This window comes from Phalaenopsis equestris, unplaced genomic scaffold, assembly GCF_001263595.1.
Source record: "Phalaenopsis equestris unplaced genomic scaffold, ASM126359v1 Scaffold000531, whole genome shotgun sequence".
NCBI classification, from domain to species: Eukaryota; Viridiplantae; Streptophyta; class Magnoliopsida; order Asparagales; family Orchidaceae; genus Phalaenopsis; species Phalaenopsis equestris.
Genome location: NW_018164971.1, coordinates 14,682 through 42,288, shown reverse-complemented (window position 1 = coordinate 42,288; position 27,607 = coordinate 14,682). Strand labels below are relative to the sequence as shown.

The window sequence follows — 27,607 nt, the reverse complement described above, 5'->3', positions numbered from 1 at the left end:
AAATCAAGTGAGATGTGAACTGCGTGCCATGCATTTAAATTTCTCTTAATTACAGGGGCACTTACATACACATCACCTCATTCTTATGAATTCTTATCTAACACCATAAACTATACTTTTTTACAATTATGCCACCCAAAACATAAATGAAATATAACATTTCAAGCATAGGCAAGATGACATTATGTAAAAATTAAAATTTAGGTATGAATAATTACATGTCTTTGCAATTACCTTGCAAATCTTATCACATCAACATATTCAACAGAACGTCCAACCAATCATGAAACAATACACAAAATCAACACACATTTCTTACTACAAAAATATGCAACTCTCAAAGACTCCACAGAACTCCCAACTTATTCTTAAATAATATCCCTTACTGCTCACTACCCGCATAAAAAGGTCATAAAAAACTTGAGACAATAAGAAACACCTTGAACCATGCAGCAGCCTCTGCATGCATCAAGGATGGGGAAGATTAATAAAACATATTCCCACATCTAACCCTAGCCAAGCACCAATACAATCATCATCATCATCATCATCATCATTTGTCAAATAATGATGGATAGGAAGAAGAGAGACAAAAAAGAAAACAAGCCATAAATTCTATTAATATCTCTTCCCAAGATAGACTCCGATGAAGATGGAGACGACGACGACTCCTGAGATGAACTTGAAGGAATTTAGTCCAGTATTCTCGACAGCAGAAGCCTCATTAGAACTAGCAGAAGCTTTCTCGCCGTTTTTCTTCAAGTTCTTCCTTTTGGATGGGGATTTCGCAGGTAATTCGAAATCTCGGGATTTTGATTCCACGCCTTTCAGGTTATCTTCTGTGCTCACAATATCAACCTGCGAGTGGAATGGCGAAAATTGTTGATTGTGTGCTGAATTCGGATACTCGTGCTTTTTGGAATTTGGAGTGAATTTGCCAGAAACTAACATTAAAATATAGGGGCATTTACTTACATGCCATGCACCCAAATCCTATGTATTTTTGTATGTACCACCTAAATTTTGCTTTTTTTACATTTATAACACCCAAATCTTTCACATCCAACTGAAAATACCATTTATTTTCTCTTGAAAAAATTGACCCAAAGAACAGTATGCACTATTTGAAACAACAATCTCACGGTGGGAAACTAGATCATCGACCACTATGTTGTGGGTAAGTGAACACCACTATTTTACATTTTAAGAAAATGAAATATACCTTTTCAAGCATGAATGTGGTAGACACGCAAAAATTTTAGTCTAAGAGCCCGTTTGGGGAAGCTTATTTAGTGCAGCGGCGTTTTGAAAATGCACCCGACCTGTTTGGGTAAACTGCGTTTGGCAGCTTGTGCGTTTTCAAAAAGCTGAAAATAACATTTTCACACCGAGCTTTCTGACTGCGGTCTGGTTTTTCCATAAAAATAAAAATTTGTAATAGCTACCCTACCCCTAGCTTATCAGCAGATTATTCAATAAGCTACAACTGCCCCAAACAGACCCTAAATCTTAACGATGTATCTACCTAGAAATTGAGTAGCATGCAACTAAAATGTTCTTATCCGGCTATTAATATATCTGAGGAAATTCACAAGAAAGCACATTGAACATCAAAGTCGGACTGGACCAATAATCGTGTAATATCAACAGGACTTAAAAAGCATACCTTCTTGTTCTGTGTTTGAACCGTTTCCAATTTCTGCTTGAGTTCTTCAATTTGGCTTTCTAGAAGCAATGAATGCTGCCGCTCAGTCTCCAGCTCATCGTGGGAGCTTACAACCACATACTCTCTGTCCTGATGCATCCTCAGGTCGGATTCTTTCTGCTTTAAAAGAAAATTTTGATAATTATGCTGACAAGCTTATGATTAGTGTTCTTTTAACTTTTGAAAGACATGTAAGAAACAAATTTAATAAAACATCATGCTTTCTGAAAATGTTTGTAGCTCATTATTTATTAATAATGAATTCATCGTATCCATCGTATGTGAAGGCATGCAACTTGAAAATTAAAAATTTAGGAACCATGTGGGATCACTTTTATTTTTTATTTTATGTTTTTACCTAAAATGAAACATGGTTGCTATGTTATAACATGGTCACTGGATTTAGAAAAAGTACTCAAAACCGACTTTTGGGTATTTTGAGTGTTTTAAAACCAAATTAATTTGTTTTTTGTTTCCTTTAGAAAATTTGGGTGGCATTTAATCGTAAACACATGCACACCACACCATATATGAAGGACCTTGAACCTAAGACATCTTGGTTGAAAGACTAGCTCACAACCAACAGGCTAAGGTAGCCTGCATAAATATGCACTAAACAAACTGTTCTTAAAATAGAAACAAAAATGAAAAACACAAAAAAATAATAATAATAATAATAATAAAATGATCCCAAACAAGCCTTAATGTCAAATTTTCATTATGGAATAGGTGTTCTCCTCAGCCACAAATCAAGTAGTAAAGTGAATTATTTACCTGTTGACCTCACTTTTGGCGGAGGTGTAGTTTTTCTCCTCTTTAATAGCCTAGGGTATATTGTAGGACTGCCTTGTCACCTACTCCTAGAAAACTAGCAAAGGAGCCATCCCCGTTAGAAATTCTGAGCTTTTCTTCGCTCAACTTGACACTCCGCATGGTAGTTTTGACCGCTATTACTTAGTAGGTAAGGCTACTGTGGAGGAACTCAAGGAGAGTCCCTATAGGACTGTTGGTCATAGGATTGATTGTACGCGTTAATCTGCCACTATCGCGCTCTTCGTCGCCTTATTTGATTAAGCTCGAGCCAAATTTTTGACGTGATTAGGATCGCGACGCGTTTTTGTCTCAATCGTCGATGGGGTTGCTTAAACGACTCTAAATGACAAAACGAACTGCGCTGGCGCGTCCGGAACGTCGATTTTGCCTAAAAAAGACGTTCGTTTCACAGCGACATGTCTGGGGAAAAATACACATTTCACTGTTAATTATAATAATAAACAATATTTTATTATTATTATTATTATAATTAATACCTTATATTAAATCCTAACCTAATTTCATTATCTCCCCCCCCCTCTGCTGAGTCTCGACCCCGTGGACCTCTGCCCTAGCTTCAGCTCGCTTAATTCCACCTAGCCCGCTCCTTCGTGTCGTTGGAGTCTTGTTCACGGGCTCGCCTCGCGCACGCGAGACGATCCCGCGACCCATCCCTTATCGTATCTCATCCTCTGCGAGGATCTCATCCTCTGCCTCTCGCATGTCCATATGGAGACGTCTGCTCCTCTCGATCCTTCGAATCGCATACGATCTCCTAATCATTCCTTCTCCTATTCTCTGGTCCATATGAGGCTTTCATTGGTGTGTTTCGGGGGGCCGAAAATTTTCTAAGGGAAGGGAAAACTCTGTCATTTTCTTTTCTCAACTTTCTTCTCTAGCTTTTTTAAGCTTGGAGTGGTTATACCCTTGCTGTTGAGGGAAGATTGAAAATGGTGAAGTGCTCTTGAAATTGTTTTTTTTTCTTGGCTTTTACTTCAAAGAGGTACCTCCTAACCACCCCCCCTTGTGCTTTACTCCTTTTCGGTTTTCTCTCTGCCGAGTCCTTGAAGTTGGTGTTGTGGATGGTATAGTATGTTAGTCTACTGTTGCACCTATATTTTGAAATATCTGTCACCTCAGCATGTGAAAGATAAAAATGTGAGCATGTTTTAGGAGTTAGATTTGATTACTTGCTTAAAATGGTGAAAGTATAGCATGTAATTGGCTCCTCTTTTTTCTTTTTGTCAAGGCAAATCGAAAATGTTAAAATGTGACTTTGAGATAATGTTGGCTTCTCTCAAGCATGTTGGGATATGTATCATGAAACTCCTCATTTGTTCTAATTTAGCATGAGATGTTGGAGAGTTTATTTGGCCCTTCATGTACGTTGGGGGCTCGATTTTGACATCTTATAACTTTCTTTTGCTTAAAATGCATGTTATGAAGAAGTTCACTTTGATTTGGGAAAGGTTCTGTAGTTTGCTTTAATAGTTTGGTTTGACCCCTCGAGGGGGGGACATCTTTCATGCTTGGATGTTTGAAGGAAGTTGATTCATGCTTAGAACAATTGGTGGCCTAAAATACTTTCTATATTACTGTTATAGTTTAAAAACCTATCTTGGCTCCATATACTGATGTTTTAAAGGCATTAGGACTTTTCTTTAGCCTTTGGATGACCTGGTTTTGCCTTGTAATGACTCAATTTTATTCTGTTTTGATGAATTAGCTTGGGGATTTACATGACCGCGGTTTTGAATGCCTGCAGAGCTATGTCCTATTTTGATGTTGGGCTTAGTTTTGGCCCCTGCTGGGCTCGGTTTTGGTATCCCACCGGTGTCTTGGCTCAAATATACGTGTGGGGGATGAATTTATGTTGATTCGCAATAATTTTGTAGTTGTTCTTATGTAAGACATGTGTCGTTTCTATATTTTGATGTCTCAGGGGTATGGAAATGTTTTCTTTCGACTATCTTGTTGTAACTTGAATTTGAACCTTAGCTGCGGCTTGGTTTTGGCTTGAAATGGCTACGCAATGTATGCTGGAGGGGATATTTGTTTCGAGGCTTGTTTTGGGGATTCGGTTTCAATGCTTAGTTGCTCCCTACCCGTGAATAGGCTTGGTTTACCTTGTTGTGGAGACTGCGGTCTCTAGTCTTGGGAGTTTGTTTGCTGGTTTGTGTTGGGCAATGACCACTGTCTTAGGACCTGACTTGTGCTTTATGCTCTCATTATTCGAAAGGCTTGTTGGAGAGGCTGTTTTGCGTCTTCCTTGCTCTTGTTGAGGGTCTGTCTTATGCCCTCTTTCTGCTCTTACCCGAGAGCTTGTTGGGGGCCTGTTTTGTGTCTTTTTCCTGCTCTTACCCAAAGGCTTGTAGTGGAGTTGATCCATGCTTGTTCTTAGTTCCACCCATGAACTAGTTGGTATCTGGGGTTGTTTGGCTCTTCCTGTTGAACTTAGGGTGACTTGAATGTTGTTGATGAATCAAGTTTGTCATCCAAAAATATATATATTTGCAATATCTATAGAGTGAGGTGATCAAGATAAATTGAGCATATTTCTTATGAAAATTGGAGCCGATTTGAATGATTTATGAAGGTTTGTTCATTCACTCGCTTATGTATATCAAAGGCAACACTTTGGCAATACCTGGGGTGGTGGGGTGGTTTTCCTTTTGGTTTTCCTTTTGCTACATTGGTCATGAGCCTTGCTCAGTGGGCACTGTCCTTGTGGTTTTCGGTTCTGCCCTCTAACCGTGAGATTTGTAGATATAGGCCTATTTCTTCTTTGTCCCCCATCCATGGGACTGTTGTGTTGGGTTCCACCTTCCCATCTACGATCATGAGCTTCCTATAGAGAGTTTGGATTGTTTTGTTTTGGCTCCCACCCGTGAGCTAGTTTGGAGCTCGGTTGTGCTTTTGCTGACTTTACTCGTGACCCCCTACTCTCTTTTCTGGGCCCTGTTTACGGCCTCAGTTGTGAGCCTCTTGATCCTTTGGGTTGCCTTGGCCGAGAGCCTTAATTGTCGTCCTCCTTTCGATTGATCCTGAGACATACACTTTTAGGTCTTTTCGTTACAAGTTTTCAGAGCTGATTCATCCTTCGTTATTTTCGATGTTTTAGGTGGATCAGTCTCTCTTCTCTCTCACCCTATTTTTGTTCTTTTTTTTTCCTTGCTTCTTGGTTCAGTTTTTTATGCTTATGTCCGATACACAAGTGTCCACGTATAGCATTTTGCTATACGTGAAACCATCAAACAAAGTTGCAAGTATGTCGTTTTGTTTTGGGACTTAGAGCAGTGATGACAAAAGCACACTGAAGATAGAGCAAAATGATATGTCATCCTACGACATCGGGATCTGATTCAGGAACCTATCAAAATTTGATCAACTCGTGGACTACTTTTCAAAATTGATAAGAACAGATACCTTTTTCTAAAACAAAAATATATTTTTCGCTATAAATAAAATTGATACAACCCCTTTTGTTTGCTTGAAACTTGTGCATGCTAAAAATATAAATTTTAAATACATTTTAAATATTGGTTGTCCACCTGCTGATTATCTGTTTGGGCTAAGGAGTACCCTCCTGAGTTAAGTTCGATAGGACACCCTTCTAGTTGAGTGGCGGGTTTTATTCAACCCGGGGGACGCGCTAACCTTCGACGACCCTCGAGTACTAATACATAGTTGAGTCTAGCCCCACTCGAGTGCTTGCAGTCCCCTCTTTTCAGACTTTTTCATATATTTTCTTGGAATTTTTGGACAAAACACTCGTGGTCTCTTTCCGAAATTTTCTCGTGTTTTCTACTATTTTCATCGATTCGTCGATTTCCTTGCATTTTTCTTGTCGCGGGTCTTTTGACGATTTTTCTCGAGATTTCCGGTGATGTTTCTTTACTTCATTTATATAATGCATTTCAGCATGTTTCCTTATTTTTTGTTATTTGTACCTGTTGCATCAGTTACATCTAAGGAACAACAGATCCCGCAGGTATGCAGGTTTGTTTTATGTTTATAACATGTTACTTTCTTGTAATCACTTTCATGTTGTACCGTCCACTTTTTCTTTACATCGCATGTTGTACTGTTCTCTTTATTGCATACTCTACTATTTGTCCTGTGCTACATACTCTACTGCCACTCTATATACTATACAACTTCAACATGTTCCCCTAGAATGTTTAAAAAACTACAACCACGAGACTGTTTGATTTGATATCATAACCTAACACCCTAGAAAACTTAAACTCGTCACGACAAGAAACTTAAGCCAGCACGGTGGGCAGTACGTCCGTCTTTAACAGCAGAACATGTCTTCCCTAACTAAATCATTCCTTCCTTAGAATTAAACAACAATTCATAGGATTTCGAGGTCGTTCGCGTAGTGCGACATAAATCCACAACTTTTCTTTAGGCATTTTTATAGCTTTACTGTGCAATCTAAGTTCTAACTCGTTTTAGGATTCCGAGGTTGTCGTCCGTCGCGATATAAATTCTCACATTTGCGATATAAATTCTCACATTTTTCAGACTATTTGTGTGATCGTTTCATACAAGTGTAAGCCCTAAATAAATAAAATTGACAGCATAAAACATTTGAATAATTTCTCTAAATTGAAGCTAAACCATAAGATAGACTGAGAAGTCACTTAGGTTCTCCTTCGGATCTGTAACATCCCCTAGGTTTTCTTCCTTTGGATTTTATAATAAATGTTCCAAACTTGAACCATTCTTTTTTCACACCTCATTATCCGATTTCGTTGAAAAGACATATCCTTTTGACCATTTTGAAGATAATATTTCCTAATTTTTATCGAGAGTATTCTTAGGTAACTACGATTGTCTAAGATGTAATTAACTATAGAGGCTTGCTCCTATAGGAAGTTTTTCCGAATCCAGCTTAAAATAAACTCTATTTAATTTTTCATATTAAATAAAGAAATTTGTCGGCAAATAAAATAGTTTCGCAGACCAAACGGACGTCATATATTTCTTAGTTTATTTGATCGAGTCTCATCCCCAAGTCTTATTATCCCTCGAGATAGATACAGATATAGATACAGGATTTGAGATAAAACGCTCTTGCATTTAAACTGTGAAAATTATGGGGTCAGATTGATTTTATATTGTTTTAAACTTAAATCTATATGTAAATTCAAAACGTCCTTCCGAAGCGGGCGACGAGATTTCAATTCCAGCGACCGACAACTTCTTACGGGCAACTCCCCCAATTTTTAGTGCCGACATTACACTTCATGCATGAAAATGCAGACAGAAGTTCACGCTCAATCCAATTTCCCTTTGCTTGACTAATTTATTCTACATTTACAATGTCATGATGGAAACTTTTCAAAGCAATAAGCTTCATTACTCTTGTGAATGCATGCAAAACAATTGCAAGATTGTAATCCTGATTTTAATTCCATACTACTTCGAGATACCAGCATTCATGCTTCAATGAATATACAAGCGTCTCATAGATGTCTTAACTCATCTTTCTTATATTGACTGCATCATGCTTCTATCATGCAGATGAAAGTATATTTAATTCATTTTCTTTTTTATTTTTTTGATTTTTTGTTCAAGGTTCTTCACGGTATACTTTGCTTGTTATCTTTTGTCGGCCTTTAATTTTTAATTTTTTTTATTTTTTCACTCCAAAGAGGAGCTTCTCAAATCATGCTCAATGTTACGGTGCTTCCAATGAATCGAAGTATGATTTCCAAAAATGGCATTATATCTAAGATTCAGAAATCAAGTTATAAGCCTGAAACAGTAAGGATTGACTCTTCTGGTCAGCAAGGTCGAAAGTGTTGAAGAAACCTGTTCTGCGATGAGGTTATTATACTCCTTCTGGAGATCATCCAGCTGCTGGGTCAGAACTTCCCTTTTTTGTGTTATGTTTTCAAGTTCCTGTACTTTCGCAGCCAGGATTGCATCCTTCTCGGAAGCTAATTGCCTCAAATTTTCAATCTGAAAAAAGGAAAATAAAAAAAAAAACATTCTTTTCAATAAACATATTTCCATTGTTATTAACAAAGTTTGGCATATTTTCCAATAACTAGGCGTACCTCTTCCTTATGCTTGGTATCAGCTGCTGACGAGTGCTGCTCAAGTTGAGAAATAGCAGCTTCCAGCTGAGATTTCTGAGATAAATCCTCTTTCAGATTTTGAAGTTCAGTTTTGAGGGAGGATTCTGATGTCTTATAAGCATTTTGCATTTCTTGAAACTTAACTTTTACAGCTTCAATCTCCTCTTTTGCATCTTCATACATTTTATTATATCTGTTACTCTCGTTCAAAATAGAAGAAACCTACAGGCAATACAGATTAAGCGGAATCAGCTTCATGAAGTATATATAATTCAGATATACATAAAAATCCTTCTTATTATTTTGCCCTTGACCATGTCTCTCCATCGTTAACTAAAAAAATATGGTAAATTATAGGTAACTTAGCCATACCTCTTCCTTGTGTTTGGTAGCAGCTGCTGCCAATTGCAGCTCAAGTTCAGAAATCACAGCTTGTAGCTGGGATTTCTGAGATAACTCTGCTTTTAGATTTTCAAGGTCAGAATTGAGGGAGGATTCAGTTGTCTTATGAACATTTAGAATTTCTTCAAGCTGAACTTTTAGTTCTTCGATCTCTTTCTTGGCATCTTGATACAATTGATTTGTTCTACTATTCTCGTCCAGAACAGAAGAAATCTACAGACGGTTCAGCTTACACAATCAGATTAACGAAAAATTTACAATTTCAAGAGTACATGAGATAACAGCTTGAATTGTAATTGATATTTAATAATTTGGTGTATAATAAATGAATGAATCAAAAAGCCTCACCTGAAATTGGAGTTTCTCTCTTTCAGAGACCAGCTGTTTAGAAAGATCCTCAATTGCTATACTTTTAGACTCAAGTTGCACGGATGCATCCTCTTTCTCTGCTGTTATGGATTTCAGTAGACCTTCTAGCTCATTCACTTTAGTTTCATATTCTGCTATCTTTTGAGACAAATTTAAGTTTGTTTGACTTAAATCCTCATGCTTGTTCTCGAAATGACTAGCTCTGCTTTTTGTTTCCTCAAAGGAGCTTTCCAAGCTCTGTATTTTCAGCATGGCGTCCTCCAGCTCAGCCTTGCAGTTTTTGGCAAAAGAAGCTGCTTCATTTGCATGTTCTTCATGGGCTTTAAACTGGGTCTCAACTGCAAGCAGTTTCTCACTTAGTTCTCTAGCTTCAGAATCCTTTTGTGCAGATATCTCAAGAGCTTCACGCAATTTTGTTTCAGTTTCTTTAATTGAGGCTTCAATTTGAGATTGGTACTCCGAACTTCTTGCACGATCATCAGTCAATTCTGTAATATTTTGCAAATAGCTAAGCAATTGGCTATCAATAGCTTCCTTTTCAGTATGAATGGAGCTCAATGACTCAGACAGCTCCTTTATTTTTGACTGGCTTTCTTCAAGCTCTTTCTTGGCCCTTTCACTCTCAGCAAATGACCGCTCAGCTTTTGCTTCACTGCCTGATAATTTGACAGTAAGTTCCTCAACAGTTGACTCATAGGTGGCCAACCTTGCAGCACTTGCCTCCATTTCCATCATTAGAGATGCTAGTTTCTCTGTTGTGTCCATGACTTGCTCTTGATAGAAAGCTGCCTGCTCCTCAAGAGAATTTATTTTATTATACAGATGTTTAGCTTCAGAATCTTTTTCAGAAAAACTTAATACAGCTGCTTCAAGTTTTCGCTCAGAATCCTTGACCACAGAATCATGCAATGATTCAAGCTCCAAACACCTTGCAATAGATTGCTCGGCTGACTTTCTTTCATGTTCTAGCTGTTCCTCAGCAGATTTAATCTTCTCCACTAATTCATTCTCTCTCGAACCAGAAGCCTCCAGATCCCTCTCTACTGTTTCCAATTTCCCTCGAGTTAATTTGAGCTCAATTTGTAAATCCTCAATTACTTTTTCAGATAGTGAAAGCTTTTCAGCAGAGCTACATGACAAGTTTTCATGCTTCTTTCTTTCTTCAGTGACAACATTCAGTAATTCTATCAACTCCTTCTCCCTTTCATTTGAAGTTTGCAGATCTGCTGCAAGGCGTTGTGAATTTTCCTTAAGTTCCTGTAATTCTTCTGAAAGCTCAAGCACTCTCCTAGCTTGCTGCTCCAATTGTGCTTCAGCATCTTTACATTTTTCCTCTGTGGATTTCAAATGTTGTTCCAGTTCCCCTTTTTCCTGTTTGATGGCTTCCAAGAGTAACTCCAACTCTGCTACTCTCTTTTCATTATTCTCTAATTTAGATTCGGACGCATGAAGCAACTCATGCAGCTCAAGATTACGCTGATGTGAAATACTAACTTGCTCTTCTCGCGCCTTACACTTCTCAGCTAGATTTGTCAACTCCTGTTCAAGCTCTGATTTATTTGAATATGAGCAATTCAAAGATGATTCTAGTTGGCTGACCCGATCTTCATATGCCTGAACATGGCATCGTGATTGGGCATGATTCTCTTCAGCTTCTCCTAACAAAGCAGTGAGCTCTTTGCTTTTCCCACTGAGTTCTTTTATCTCTTTCTCTGCATCTGCATATTTTTGTTCCACAAGTGATATTTGCTGCTCAAGGTCTATGTTTCGCTTCTCAGCAGAAATTAATCGAGCATCTGTTTCCATCTGCTGCGCTTTGAGTTCATTTTCAGATGTGCTGAGGTCCACCAGCTTGCTTTGAAGGGTTTCCTTCTCACCTTTTAGATTAACAAGCTGCTCCTGTAAATCTAGAATTTGTGTTTCTTGTCTCTGAGACCTATTTTCAATTGTTTCTCTAGCCCCAATCTCCTCATCAAGTTTTAATTTAAATTCTTCAAGTTCCACAGTTTTAGCTTGGACCTCCTCTTTCAAAGAAGTAAGAATACTTTCAACAGCTTGTTTTTCTTGTTTCATCTGGTCTTCGGAATTCTTATATAGATCCAATTCCTGAGAGAGGTTGCCGATGAGAGCCTCCTTGGAAGTAAGTTCCTGTTCAAGCTCTCCAACATGTGATTTTGAAGCATCCAACTTTTCCAAAGATTTAGCAAGTTCAATTTTTGAGGCAGCAAGTAATTCCTCCACTTGATTACTCCCCTCCAACCTCTGGTTCACCGCTTTCAACTCTTCTTGCAGGTTATTTAAATGATTCTCTGTCTCGTCTGAAGCTAACTTTGCAATTTCCAACATTTTCTCAAGCTCTAAAGCTCTTTGTGACTGTGACTCTGCATGTGAGCCGTTTTGATGACTAAGTTCTTCGAATTTACGTGCCTGACCAGCCGCCGCCTCCAGCTGCAATGCAAGCTCCTCTAACTTCTTTTTTGAGCTATCCAGCTCAGCAGTCAAGCCATCTAATGCTTCCTTCGTGTCAGCAACCTCCTTATGTTTCCCATCTAGATCTTTCAATGCTTCCTGGAGTGATAAACCCTGCAAATTATACTTTTGCTCCTCAGCTGATATCTGCTCCCTCGTCCTTTTATGTTCAAGTTGAAGATCTTCATGCTCTGTAGAAGTTAATTTTAGTTTCTCTATAGCAAGATCAAGCTCTGATTTTAACTTTGCTTTATCAGAATCAGACTTCTGTAACTCTTCATTGACCGTCTGAAGTTGGAGCTCAAGTACTCTGATCTTTTCTTGCGATTCAAAGAGTTCATTGCTTGAATTATGCAAGTTCTCATTAGTAGAATGTGGGGCGGCCTTTTCTAATTGTTTATTTCCTTCTTGTCCTTGTGGGTTCCCATCACCATTGATTAAAATTTCTTGCACATCGCCATCAACCTGTCACAGAAATTTCTTAATAAAAGCTTATAATGTGGATTATAATCAATTATTGTTTAATGAACGACCTTATAATGTACAGCTACTAGAATGCGTAAAATTTCTATTTCACCCTCACCATTTCAATATGAAATAGATGGTTTTAATCAAGGCCGAGTCTTCATGAATAATAGGAATGACCCAGTCATTGAACTGAGTACTTCATGAGATTCAAAATATAAATAATATTACCGCTCAAATTGAACTTCAAAAATTGATTTTACGCATAAGTAGAATTAATTGTGAAGACAGTAGACAGATTAATCATTGCCTTAGGCCCACCTTCCAAAATGTACTGCACAGATCATTAACTTTATCGGGATGAACAAAAACAATAAAAAAGTGTTCAATAAAGCACTATTTGTTCTTCATACAGCAGTATTTGTAAATAAAGAAACATAGAAGTTGATGAAGCAATCAACACTAAAGGGCTAACAGGGCTAGAACATCAACTACTACCCTTTAAAGAAAACATTGTCTCCAAATTTTGAGAACAAATCTACACAGATGAAGCGGGTCTTCCATGAAAAGAGTAGGAGGATCGTTGTGATCATCAAATGGAAGCTCTTGCTACTGAAATTAAGGAGATCTTCAAGACGATACAAAATTAGGAGAAGTTATGCCCAAAAATATAATAAAAGAAACAGTGTGATAGAATGCTTTTAAGTTTCACATTCTACCAATATCCAGATGACGGAGATCCACTCTACACTTACAAAAAAAGGATCATAACTTCTCATTTCACAAAACTCTAGGTACCAATAAAGGCTCTCTAAAAATAAAGGCCAAGAATAAGAAGGTAGACAAACTAAAGTAATGCATGCCAATGAGGAAGGATAGAAATAAGACAGCTAAATTAAGAGTATTCTATAATTGGAAGCTTCCTTAATTTCAATATCTTTATTCTCATATGTTTCCCTTCTAGCTGAATATTTATATTAGGAATATGTATTATTAAGTTACCTATAATAGATTATATGCACTTTATTTTGTACCTAAAATTGATTGTAAGATTGTTACTTAATGGAATGAAAGCAAAGGGAAAATACAATCGAGCCTATTCAGATTTCAACATATTTTTTCTCAAAACTTGGACATGATATCAGAGCCAAATTTTTGCCTTAACCACCAGTTCGAGAACCTTCAAGACTCCCTTCCCGCCGGCCTTCTTGCGCGAAGGGAGGAACTATTTCTTTTCTTTGATTCGTTCATCAACTATGCCACCTGCTGTGATGGCAAATGATGTTGGTGCTGCTTCTTCATCATTCTCTTCTTGGTTTGGTGAAGCAGGCGAAAGCAGCAATGATTCTTGGGTTGAAAAGGGTTGTCATGTTTGTATTATTATTTCTCCGATTCAGATCTTCTTCACTAGGTATCACTGCTTCTGTGGCATCTTCGACTGATTCTTATGCTTCGCTTTGTCCGCTTAAGTTTCTTATTCGACACTCCTTAGATTGATGGCTTCGACTTCGGCTTTGGCAAACCATAGATCTCAGGCTTCGGCTTTTTCAGGCTTCGGCACTCTCAGGCTTCGGTCTTTCGGGCTACGACATTTTCAGACTTCGGCACTGTTGGGTTTCGACACTTTTGAGCTTTGGCACTGTCGGGCTTCGGCACTTTTGAGCTTCGGCACTGTCGGGCTTCGGCATTATTGAGCTTCGACACTCTCAGGTTTCGGTTTTTCAGACTTCGGCATTTTTGGGTTTCGGCATTTTTGGGCTTCGGCACTTTCAGGCTTCGGCTCTTTTAGGCTTCGATACTTTTGGGCTTAGGCATTTTTAGACTTCGGTATTACCAGACTTCAACGCTCTGAGGCCTCAGCACTCATAACTTGAGGATTTTTTGTCCCGACAATGCTATCAACCTTTTGTCGGCAAATTGATGCTTCCAGATCAGTCAGCATCAATTTGAGGAGGGATGTCAATCAAGAATGATGAAAATCAGACAGTTAAATTAAGAGTAGAAGCTTCCTTATTTTCAATATCTTTATTCTCATATATTTCTCTTTTAACTGAATATTTAGATTAGGAATATGTATTATTAAGTTACCTAAAATAGATTATATGCACTTTATTTTGTACCTAAAATAGATTGTAAGATTGTTATTTAATGGAATGAAAGCAAAGCGAAAAGACAATCGAGCCTATTCAGATTTCAGCCTATTTTTCTCAAAACTTTGACAATGTACACGAAGTCATGAAAATGAGATCCAAACTGAGTGATAAATGTCTCCACGTAAAAATCGAACTGGGGAGATCATTTTAATATCATGCACCAAGGAACTGTTGATATAGTATAAACATTGTGAGAAAAGTTCGTTGCAATTTTGTTTTAGAAAAAGCCTTGTGATGACATGCCAAGGGTCAATGGTCCCAATAGAGTAGTCATTAATGTTGTAAATCAGGGAAAAAAGACTTGCTAATTGTCTTCATGCTAAGACGATTCATAGGATAGCAAAAGGCCTACAAACACATAATCACCTTATCAAAAAAGAGGATGTATGAGATGTTATGAAGATTTAGCGTTATAGATGTTATGAAGCAAAACATCAAGCAAACGCAAAATTACTAACATTTCCCACCAAAGAAGATCAAGGTCTACCACCAAGCTCCAAACATAAAAGAGCTAGTTTCTCTAATTTTTTTATTTTTTCAAAGCAAAAATTTTTATTACTTGACTCTCATCATTTTAAAAAAATTGAGAGATGTTTGAAGTGGGTAACTATTAATGGAGGAAAGTGACGAACATGTTTATTAATTCATTTTGTCTTCCAAAATTGATCAAGTGGTAAACCCATACGTGTTCTTAAAATGAAAAGTCATATTTTTAATATGAAATTTAAATATTAAAACTCGTATAATCATTGATTATATCTTTTTGAGTGGGCCCTTGAATGGGCCAAACTTGATTATTTTCTTAGGCTCTTCGACTCTGATCATTGGACCTTTGGCGTGATTTTCTTTATCCAAATGTTTAGCAACACCAATTAGTAGATCACAACATAGGCTTTGCTTTACTTCTAACACTAGATTATTCTTCACTTTCAAGTACATCATAACACTCACTGCATAAGTTAAGAAAAGAGGGCATAAAAAAAAATAGTTTGGGGAAAACATTTGAATATACCAATACCATTGAGCTAAATTTTAAAAAAGAAAATAATTGTGATGTAGACCTTCTTGAAGGCCAGAGTCTTTCAGTACGGAGATAGGAAGAGACGCATAAACACATGCAGACAAATGTTAAATTTAAAATCAACAAACTTTTAATTAAGCTAAATTTATCTCTTAAGATCAATAAAAATCATATGACAAACGAGATCAATCAAAAAATTCAGATTATAACATAATTCACCAAGCCCTACTACACAAACAAACCAATCGTTAATTTTATAAATGTCGAAGTACAAAAATAAAATCACTTATTTTTCTAATAATAAACCTACGCCTTACACAACAATATGAATACAAAGATTTCCCCAATAATTTTCAATCAATTTTTGTGTCACAGTTGAAGAACTTGCATCCAACCAGCACACATAAGTTTTTAATATGTCTTAGAATGAGTATTTATAATCACAAAAGACCCCAAAATCAATAGCCTCACAAAGCCCCCAAATTTACTATACTGCAAAAACCATATTTATGATTTTAACAATCCCTGTAATTCTAAAAAATTAATGGTTTTCAGGCGACAACAAACATGGATATAACAGCTAACCTCCACTCAACCACCTTAAGTCATGCAGTCTAGTTTATACAAATAAAAATAAAAAAGCAAAAAAGATGTAGTCATTTATAATTTTTCTCTTTTAACAACATCATAATAACTATTGTAATAGAATCTATTGAAGATAGACTGAAAATTAAAAATGCTACACTCCCCAAATAAATCCACAAATAAAAAAGGATTTTATTATTTCAAATGTCCACAACTCTGTGGCCCAATCAATGAAGAAAGCCTAATATTCACATTAGCTTTAGACATAAGACCCGTAAAATTTGGAATTCAAATGTGGAATGATAATTCATTTGGTTAGTGAAGCCCTACTCAATGAAAACTAGACTTATTGCCTTGGACATGTACAATAAAGGGGGGAAGATCCCCTCGATACATTAGGGGCATAAAAATGAATGTTGAAGGATCAAAAGCAAGGAGGTAAACAAAAATAACTTAAACAAAAGTTGTGCAGAAAGATTTCACAGCATAATTTTAGCATCTCATGAAGCAAAAAGTTTAAATCAATGAAGAATGAAGATTTATGAAGCCAATGACAAATAGTTGGAAGATAGTTGCTAAGGATGACAATGAGTATACTGAAAATGAAGACTCAAGCTAGTCAATATCAGCAAATCTTTGTCCCACTAAGTGGGGTCGGCTACATGAATCTGTTTTCTCCATTGTGTCAATGTCATATTTTCATTTAATTCTAATAAATTAAGTTCATTTTACACAACATGCCCATGTCTTTTTAGGTCTACCTCTACCATTCTTAACATAAATCAAATTTAAAACATATACCCTCCTAACAGTCATTAGATGGTCGAAGTTTAAAATGACCAAACCATCTAAGGCGCTCTCCCTAATCATGTATGTCATTGGGGTTACTCCAATGCTTTCACGGATATATTCTTTTCACATTTTATCGCTAAGTGTAAAGCCACTCATCCACCTGAGCATTCCCAACTCAGCAGCACTTAACTTAATGTTATGCTTCTCTTTTATAGGCAGAAATTCTGCGCCATAGAGCATTGCATGTCTCACCACTACCTTATAAAATTTTCTTTTTAAGTACAATAAGTACTTTCTATCACACAACACATTCGACGCATTCCTCCACTTCAACCATCTAACTTAAATTCTACTAATAACATCTGCATCTATATCACCATCAATTTGAATAATAGTCATGAGATGTCTAAAACGTTCACTCATTTGACTTGATTGCTAATTGTTATAGCCCCATCACTAGATCTACTACAAAAAATTACATTCTATGTATTTAATTTTAGATCAATTCAAACGAATGCGTTTAGATTCTAAAATTGACATACAAAAATAGAAAATACTTTGTCAATTCTCTTTGGGTTTTAAAACAAGTAACAACTTTTGTATACATATATTTAATTACTTAAATATAAATAATATCAATATCTTTCTTTTCTAGAACTCTCTAAAATAATTCTCTTGGAGCATTATCATAATTTTTTTGAAATCAACAAAATTCATTTGTAGATACTTCTTACTCTCTCTATACTTCTCCCTCACAACTTCCTCTTGGAGCATTATCATAAATTTTTTGAAATCAACAAAATTCATTTGTAGATACTTATTACTCTCTCTATACTTCTCCCTCACAACTCCCAAATCAATTACATGACAAATTGATTTGGAGAACTTTTTATACCGTGTCTTAATATATATTCAATTCTTCTATCACATAACTATAATATATAGCACATTAACTTATTTCCTCTATAATTTGCACATTCTTGTGCATCCCCTTTACTCTTAAAAAAGAACCAATAGACCCTTTCGTGAATCATCAAGCATCTTTTTTTTAGTTTTTAAAATAGTATTAAAAAATTAAAACAATAAATCATCATATCTCCTAAATATTCACACTTCTATTATAATACTATCAGATCATATTGTTTTTCACACTCAAGCTAGTCCAAAAATTAGAATAATATAAAAATTGATAATCATATGATTAATTGTCATGTAACTGCTTAAGCATTCATATATTCAAAAACCAAACCGAACTACAAAATATTTGGCCTTCATTTAAAGGAGATTTTATGCTTGCAAATTTACCATTCACAGAATATGTATATACATAAAATTCTATATCATACTTTTTGCAATAAATATCATTAAAATAAGATAGGCCACTAATGATAAGTTCAATAGGTGTAAGCCCATCCCAATAAAAAGAAACCACCGGTCTACAAAAATCATCTAGATAAACAAGCAAATATCAGTAAATCCTATAGATCCTAATAAACAAAATTGAGAGGACGTGAGTGGTTCATAAACCTCAGGATCTAAAAAGAATATGATTAATGCTTTCAATTGAATTAGAAAACAAAAACTTCAGATATAATAATGTAGGGTATGGGTCGAAGGCTTCAAGACCACGCTTCCAAAAATGCACAAGATCTTTGATTCAAAACACAAGAAATAGCTTTTAAAAACACCTTATAAGTTCAATCACAAGAATTATCACTTAAAAATTCAGGAGATATTTGATTTGTAACACATGGAAAAGAAGCTTCCACGCACAATAGGAAACACACAATACTTACAACTTCGCCCCCCACAAAAAGAATGTGGGAACTTTTCTGTATGATTACAGTAGTTACAAATATCATATTCTTCTTCCTAGTATTAAAAACATCAATCAATGACAAGAAATTAAAGGCTACTTATTGACTCATTTCAAGGCTCAAAAATGAAGGAATCCAACAAAAATGGAGCTTCAAGTGGACCTCTAAAGCATAAAACATAGTAAGTAGTGGTCAGAACAGAAAACACAGACTATTAAGGCCAGGAAATAACTAACCTTAACTTCTCTGGAACTTTGATGCGTCTCTTCTTCCATAACTGTTGTCACCTGTCTCCTCTATATACCTAAAAAATTAATAAAAGACCATTGCAAAAATTAACTTCGCTTAATTTAGCAATAAAAATTGGCCAGAAAGTACACAAATTCAGCACAATGTATTTTAGGCTGACTTAAATCATGTCAACATCAAGATGTGAGCATACTTTGCGAACCGGTTAAAGACCATCATGAAAAAAGTCTGATTGTATGGTAGAGGTAGATGGATAATAAAATCAATTGTGATGTCTTCCCATGCTATTCCTGGGATTTGAAGGGGCTGTAACAGGTTTGCAAAACCCAATAGTTGGTACTTCGTTGCAATATACTCTCCTGTTGTTTACTATTCTTTCGTATTTGAGTTATATATATTAGAATTGTTTATCGTTTTGAGGCAACTAGTTAGATTGTCATATGTATTTTTACAAAAAAGAAAAAGAAAAAGAAAATGTAAAGACTGAGCAAAATTAGTTCAATTTTATGATCATATTTTACCATACAACTATTTTAATAAAGAGAAATTTTAAGATAAAGCATCAAAAGAAGCTTATGTTTTTATAAGAATCATAGTGTAATTTAAATGTTATGCAGTTATATTTAAATAAATTATTTTGTATTACTTCTGCTAAATTTGACTAGTTGATTTTATTGGATGTATGTGAATTGGATTAATGTGTTATGTTTTGTTTTAGGTGAATTAAGGTGATTGAATTTATCTCCCACTCTATCTTAACAAGTAGAAAACCAAAATGGGTGTTGAAGGTTTATTCACTCAACTAATTTGAACTCAGATCTATTATGTCCCACATCAACTTACGGAGGTATCATCATGAGACATGACACAAACAAGCTTGGCAAATTGTTCTTCTGTAGGCAAAGTGTTCGCAAATTTTCATAGAATTGAAACTGCAATGATTGAAAAAATAAATAAAATAATTATTTGGAAATATCGAACGAAACACTTTGACGATTACTTCTTAAGAGATGGGTGTACCGTTTGAAGCGGGGGAAGGGAATAAGAAACTGAGGGAAAGAGCGAAAAGTGATAGCAGAGAATAGAGTGAGAGATAGAAGCAAAAAATAAAAAATAAAAAATAAAAAAAAGAGAGAAGGGAGCATCATACCTTACTGATGATGTCACATTCGAGCATAGGGAATCAACAAAGAGCAAAAATCACACCCTATGAGAAGAAGAAGAATATGGCAGAGGGAGAGAAGATGTAGTCGATGCAAGTATAGGAGAGGTTCAATCTTGTTGGCTGGACAGGCAACCCATAGTTCGTTGTGTGAGCAATCTACGCGAAGGAGAACAAGAGGCGAAGCGTCAAAGAGATGATGTCGACTCGAGCGTGAGGCTTGTCTCGTGCATAGCACAGAGTAGGCACATGTGCCCTATGCATGAAAGAAGAGAGGAGAGGATGCCCTGAGGTGCGAGTGAGCGGCAGGGCATTGATTGCAGAAGGATCACTTGCATTCAGAAGGAAAAGGGGAAAAACCGAAGGAGTCAAGCACGAGATTTCTCCACTTGTAGAAAGAGAAAGATCCAGGGGATCATCGCATGTGAGAAGAGGTGGCTTCGAGCAGAGGAGTGAGCTTCATAAGGGAAGAAGACTTGTGTGTGTTGCTTAAGAGGTCAATCCAAGTAAAAATGTAAGTGAGGGTTTTGTTTTTCTAGGTTTAATAGTAAATTGACTTGTACAAAATGTTTTATGCTTAGTAACAAATTAATAAACAATATTTTATTTCAATGATTGTTAATTTTTAATCAATTTTATTAATTAATAATAGATGCCCACATGTCGAGTAAGTATTGTTCTGTAAGAATTGAAAATCAAATAATAAACAATATTTTCTTTCAGTGATAGTAAATTTTTAATAATAAATTTTATTAATTAATAATAGATACCCACATAACGAGTAACTATTGTTTAGTAAGAATTGAAAATTATGACCTTAACTTCTAGTAGAGTTGCATTAACTTTACTAGATAAATACAAGTCTTACATGAATGTGATGTATGCATTGAAGAATGAAATCAAAATATTATCTTACCCCTGTTGATCCAAATAAAGAAGTCAGTGTATTTGTACACATAAATATTATCTTACCACCAGAAATAAATGTGAAGTTTAGATACCTAACACTGCGCCAACGAGAGAATGTTGATCATGGACGAGCAGACACATTTTCACTCCAAACAATCGAGTAAATTCGATCATTAAATATTGTGTCGACGCGATAATATCGGGCAAAGATGTGTTAGGTTATGTTTTGATGATGCTCTTAAATAAATACGAATACTAATAATATGAAGTAAAATTAAAGTTAAATATTAAAATTTGAAGAGTACAATTGAAGTTAATGCATATCAAATTATAAGTTTATTCTACTAAGTAAATGGCATGGACACATACATTAAATTATTATAAGATTTTTATAGAAATATGAAAGATAAACATGCATATTATTTTCTTTTCAATGAGTTATTGTAGCTTATAAGAGTTATTGATCTTAAATTATATGTTGATAACTCATTATGTTCTTTTAAAATTTTTCAGGTTTAAGTTTTTAAATAAGATGAATACTAGATAAGCTAACATATAAAGCAGAAAAGGTCAACAGCCAAAAAAATAATTATTTTTTATTTGGTAAATTTAATTATTTTCTTTAATGGCTCTTTCAATTAATATTTAAATAATAAACTATTAGTGATAAAAAAAATACAAAAAATTTAATTCCACTGTTCAACAATCCATTCCTACCTTGGTTAATTCTAAATCCCAAGATGAGTTGTGACAGATATCGCCAACAATGACATATATTGGGAGAAGTGAGAGGATTCAATAAAGCACCAAATAATACTGACAATTCGTGATTCATGAGTCCTCAAGGAACTCTAGTAGACCGTGAAGTAAGGGCAAGATGACTGAGAAGAGTTTTATAGATATAAAAAAGTACGACAGGATAACATGCGAAGAAAAGAGGACTTACTCTTCCGTTAGCTTTTCCTTGGTCTTACCACCAATATAATCGTATTCTCTGCTAATGAGTACAGCATAACCATAGATTTACCTCAGAATAACAAGTGTCCAGGGTAAAATAATCTTAATCACCCAAACAAAAGAGGCGTTTGTTCTATGTTTAACAAACTCAACTTAAAAGAAAATACATATAGTTTATCAATTCAAGTGAAATAGTACAAGTCAAACAATTTGAGCTGTTCTTTTTCTTTAGGAAGACGACTAGGGAGGACGATTTTTCATGTATATGAAGGAATGATCCAGGTTGAAAGCTCAATTAGAGTCTAGAGGCAACTGTATGGAGGTGTCTGCAAGTTGTGAAACTAAGCTATGAAAACTTATTGTTTGAGAAATCAGAGACCTGTTCACACCATACAAATGAGGATGAGTTCGGACATGTAAAGCTACTTTAAAAAAATAATTCTAAACCAGCTAGGAATTGAGTGGTATGCATGTAAATTTTCTAGCAAATGGTTACTAGGCAGATAGCTGTTGGCCTCTAATGTAATTGACGCTCAAAAAAGAAATCTGCCAGAGAACCATCCAAAAAAAAAAAAACCCTAAAATGCAAAACAGGAAATTGGATAGGCGAGTGCTAGTGCATAATCAGAGCTCGCGGCAAAAAAAGTGCGACCATAAAGGTTCCCTGTCGTAAAAGAAAAAGGGACGTGTAACCTTGCGTAAGAGACCAAGACTTCAACACCAAATATTCCGTGTTTCAGCAAAACACTCCAACACGACAAATGACGGCATCACGGACGAGCCAGCGGGTGAATATAAGGAACTAGTGTACGCCCAAAGAGGCGATTGGGATCAAATTCAGTGAGAGATATGTTAAACCGGCCAAAATAATGACGGAGAACCTGCCCAAAAATCATGTAACGAGGCGTCTGACATCGCTTTTCTTCCACGGCAGGAGGCCTACTTAAAAATGTAAAAAAAGTTTTGTATTACCGTGAATTCAACAGCATATGCACCATTTTTCATTCAATAAACTCCACCTAATTAGATGCTTGTTGTTTAGGAGCAGTCAAGCTCAAAACTAAAAGGAAGCAGGTATCCTTCAACGTGTTTGCTTTCATTTCAACTCTTCAGAAAGCTCAGTTTGGGAAGAATAATTGCACAGATATCTTCAAGACCAAAAAAAAAAGGAGTAAGGACATTCATAAATATCCATCTCTTGAGCGTTGAGACTACATAATCCCCCTAAATCAAGACACCATACTCATAACCCAACGAAAGAAAACCCACCTTATTTCCCTTCTCCGCAACAACAAACCAATCTACACCCTAGAACTTCATTCATACTCCATCGACGAACACATACAACCCAAATGAATGCTCCGATCTCCAAAAAACTAATAACAACTAATTCCATTCTCACTCGCACAAAAATCGAACTCAGATTCCAATCCGATGATCATCCAAAACAAACTTATAGAATATCCGTATTCTTTTTAACAGAAAATCATTCACGGAAAGAATCCTGTGTGACTGTGTGTACATATGCTTATCAAATGAAAGATGGAGAATCATCGTACCACTGCAGATCAAAAACAGAAGAAAGGAATAAAGACTTCGCTTCCAGATCTAAACTAAATGCCTTGTAATGGATACATCTTCTTCCTCACCTCCTCCTATGCACCTCACCTCCAATCTCTTCTTTCTTCGTCGCCGAAAGAGTACCCGAAAGGTGACAGCGGGGCCGGCGGAGGGAATATGTTACACAGAGAATGCTTTTCGGTGACCTTACCCTTATATAGTCCACCAGGCCAGCGGGAAATGGGGGCCCGCATTGGACGAAATAACGAAAATACCCCCGCGTTATAAATGACGAATAGACGAATAGGCCCCTGCTGGAAGCTTCTAGTGCTTAGTATTGAATTTGGTCTAGGGGAGGGATTTGTCATTTCCGCATCGAATCCGAGGGTTCGCATAAAAAGTGTGAACGGACGCCCTGATAGAGGAGATAAGTTGCAGAATCCGGCAATGGAAAATGGGGCCCGCGGTTTGGTATATGAAACGTGGACGGTGAATTTTTCCGGTCCGGAGGAGGCCGATGAACATGGCCGAGTTTGAAAACCTATTTCGCTTTAATTTTTTAAGACTTTAGCCAATGTTTTTTTTTTTAAAGGGGAAGAACGCATGTACCTTGAAATTATTTTATTTATTTACAAATTACATATCTAACCTTTAAATTTTTATCTATATTGTTCTAAGTTAGCATGAATCGCAAGAAGTATAATGGACTAAGAGATAAGAATGTACAACCATGAAGATCTAGTGGAGAGAAGCTAAAATAACAATTAACGAGAGATCAATGGACTCACTTGGCCAGGTGCAACAGACCTAAATTAGACTCGATGGCAACCAGACACAGACTGTCCAAACCGAAGACAAAATCAATCAGACGAGAAAAGACACTGACCCAACTCTTCCCCCAATCTAATCCACGGGAAAAGACTAGACATACATCTCATAAACACCTTGGATACTCCTTGTGAGGAGGCTGAGAACTAACCAAGATGTACTCCAAGAATATCTCGAAGGGTTCTTCTGTTTAGGGATGATTTACCTGTCGAATTACGGTGATCCACCATTTGCTCGATGGTCTGGTCCCATTCTATCAATAAGAATTCCTCACCTAAGAATCAAAAGTTGATAGTTGGAACAGAGTAGTTAACCAGTAGAATCTCACCGACCGAGCCAAATCCATCCGAACTAAGGGCCACTAAAATTCAATCGGTAACCCAATTCAGCACAATCTGACGATCTGACTTTAACATACCAAAACCTGCCGATCTCAGTTGACCGAGTTGTGGGTTAACCAAGCCACATGCTTGCACTTGTAAAATACATAAAATATCACGTAACGCTCCCATTAAAGTAAAGCAAGCTTGTAATTACACACATTATACCCAATCTTTTATAAATAAGGGACCATTTCTTCACTAAAAGGCTAATAAAAAACATATTCTACTGTTCATTATTATACACTTACACGTACGCACACACACATACACACCCTGTCTCCTTTTATGCTTTTATTCCAAGTTTTAAACTCATTTCTCCAATTAAAAGCAATATTAATATCTAATATATTATTTTTAGTGGTATAAGTCTAGTTGGGTTTTCCATTTTCTTTTTTTCACATCAAAATAATGGACCCTCTTTATTATTTTCTAAATGTGTAGTCATAATTTTTGTCCAAAATTAAAACAAAATGCTCTATTTAAGTGTAAATATTCTAACACATAATAATTTGAGATATTTATAATATTGTACAAATATTTCCTTAATATCTTACTCGAGTGAAAGCCCAAATAATAGTCACACACTGTATTACTCACCAATTCAAGAATTAGTCACACAATCAATTATGTTATAATTTTTCTAGGAAAGATTCTCTAGGTTTATCTTTAGAATATTATATTTATAGGATGATAACACATTAAGATCAAATATTTTAGCGCTCAGAGTAAGTTGAGTGATAAAGAGCACATTTTCATTATAATATATTTTATCCACCATAAAAACTACAAATATTTAAGATTCATCAGCTTGATGTCCCTCATGTGGTGCTCCTTTTTATCATACTATAGTTCATCCTTTATCAAAGCTTCATTAGAATCTTAGAAAAGTTATTAGTTCAACTCATCACTTTGGTGTTTTATTTCAAAATAAATTCTTTGGGGATAGGAATTAACTTTTTCATTGACATAATTTTCTTTTAAGTCTTTACCTCAAATCAACACAATTCCATAAAATTTCATTCTACTAAAGTTTAATAAGTATATCACCTATTACTATAAATGATCATTGGTCCTTACAAGTACATTAATGGTTCCAAGACCGCCATACATATTTCATAATATTAATGATAACATGAGTCATTTAATTATATCATAATTCAATCATTGTCACCTAGCCACTATTACTTGATTGTTCTTAATTACTCAACTCTCATTAACTAGTTGTCACAATAATATTATCATCTTCTTATACTTATACAAGGTTAAGCTATCAATATTATGTAATATCTTCATATCCAATTAAGAAAAAAAGATTTGACATTTATAATCCTATAATAATGGACTGTTAAATCTATGAGGTTTCATAATTTTTTTTTATATTTTTTCACTTAAGAACTTTAGATTTTTTTTATATATGTGTATGTGAAGAATCTTTATACAAAGCTTTATAACTTTCTTTATTCTCATGAATATTTTAGCAAATGTCTAACATTTTATAAATATTTCTTTAATGGTTTGTAGGAGAAATGCCCACTATAGTGGGTCTTAAAATCATTAGTTTTTTTAGAAGGTTAGATGCTAAGGAACATCATCAAACATAATGGAATTTTCCCGAAAGAAAATCAATGATAAACTAAAATTGATTGATTGATGTCACAATGCAATACTCTTTAAGCATAAATTTTTTGGTATTTTCTCTATCACAGCCTCATTAGAATCTCTTAGACACCCTTTGGAGAACTACCGCTCCAACCCATAAGAACTAAAAGAATTATCAAACATGTTTTATTTCCGCCTCTTATAATGTCATAAGAGTTAAACTGTGATGCTTTATTAAAAGAAATGAGATATAAATTAATTCATTATCATAATTTTTAAGAGTTTCAATCTTTAATCAAGAATAATCTACAACACCACATTTTAATAAATTTATATTTGTTCATTGTCAATTATTATAATGTGCTCTTTCATTATTAAAAACACATCGACCAATACTTGACCATCATGCATACTTCTTGGACTTGATAATAATATGAGCTTTTATATTACACCTCATTACATATAACTAGGGCTAATATTCTAATAAAAATTCAGAATAATGAATATCTTAATGGCCAAAGTTACTAGAAATTTGAAATAAGTGGGACCAATCATACTATTATAGTTTTTATTATATATATAAGAAAAACATTCAATAAAAAATATCTTCATGAAAGTAAAGAGGCTGCATGTTTGATTTTTTAAGAAACCCTAAATCATTTTTTATAAGAGTCGTTTATATACCCCACAAGCCATATAAATAAAAGATCAAAAGTCTTACATCAATAAAACAATTAAAATCATTAATATTATTATAAGAATGCCATCATAACATAAATACTCTTAAATATTAGAAGTTATAATTGAGAAAAAATAAATTATTTTTGATAATTTAACTTTTGAAAATAAATATTACTTAAACTAAGATAATTTCATCATCTTGGCAAGATTTAAAACATCCATCATTAATATTACAAAAAAGTTTAATTAACAAATAAAATCAATGAATATTTTATCAGTCTCCACTACATGAATCTTAGACAAGCTTTGGAAATTAAAACTTTTTTGAAAATGCACTGTAAAATATTTTAGCATAATTATCTTGGATAAATCAAATTTTCAATTAAATATTTGATCAAATTCATGATAACATACATAATTATCTTGGAGCATTAAAAAATAAGAAAATTAAGTATTAACTTGCTCATATTAGCACAAATAAATCTAAATAAAATTCGTACTTCAAGAAAATATAAAGAAATTGAGCTGCTCATTTTATTAAAATTTTAATATATATATATATATATATATATCACAAGAACTAAGATTTATAAAAA

The 27,607-nt window shown here is 35.0% G+C and overlaps 1 protein-coding gene across 4 annotated transcripts; it reads right to left on the bottom strand.

Annotated features, from left to right (window-relative positions):
* Nucleotides 1-223: 223 nt before the first annotated feature.
* On the bottom strand, nucleotides 224-23,717 carry LOC110028779 (paramyosin-like). Of its 4 annotated transcripts, none has more exons than XM_020730766.1 (8): nucleotides 23,610-23,717; nucleotides 18,920-18,987; nucleotides 9,361-12,315; nucleotides 8,983-9,225; nucleotides 8,590-8,832; nucleotides 8,342-8,491; nucleotides 1,667-1,822; nucleotides 224-858 (listed from the first exon to the last, which is right to left on the bottom strand). In XM_020730766.1, the coding sequence occupies exons 2-8, from the start codon at nucleotides 18,956-18,958 to the stop codon at nucleotides 619-621; spliced, it is 4,026 nt and encodes a 1,341-aa protein (XP_020586425.1). In that variant the 5' UTR covers nucleotides 18,959-18,987; nucleotides 23,610-23,717; the 3' UTR covers nucleotides 224-618. The 4 variants fall into 4 exon arrangements, with proteins under 4 accessions (XP_020586425.1, XP_020586428.1, XP_020586426.1 ...); XM_020730769.1 differs by having other exon boundaries at nucleotides 23,629-23,715; XM_020730767.1 differs by lacking the exon at nucleotides 23,610-23,717 and adding an exon at nucleotides 23,520-23,603.
* Between the last annotated feature and the right edge of the window lie 3,890 nt (nucleotides 23,718-27,607).

Excerpts from the sequence above, each read along its gene's own strand:
- LOC110028779 (XM_020730766.1), bottom strand. The coding sequence starts at position 18,958 with ATGGAAGAAGAGACGCATCAAAGTTCCAGAGAAGTTAAG. Across the intron at positions 8,492-8,589 it reads ATACCAAGCATAAGGAAGAG|ATTGAAAATTTGAGGCAATT; the intron begins GTACGCCTAGTT and ends TCCTTTTTTCAG. Across the intron at positions 859-1,666 it reads TTCAAACACAGAACAAGAAG|GTTGATATTGTGAGCACAGA; the intron begins GTATGCTTTTTA and ends TTCCACTCGCAG.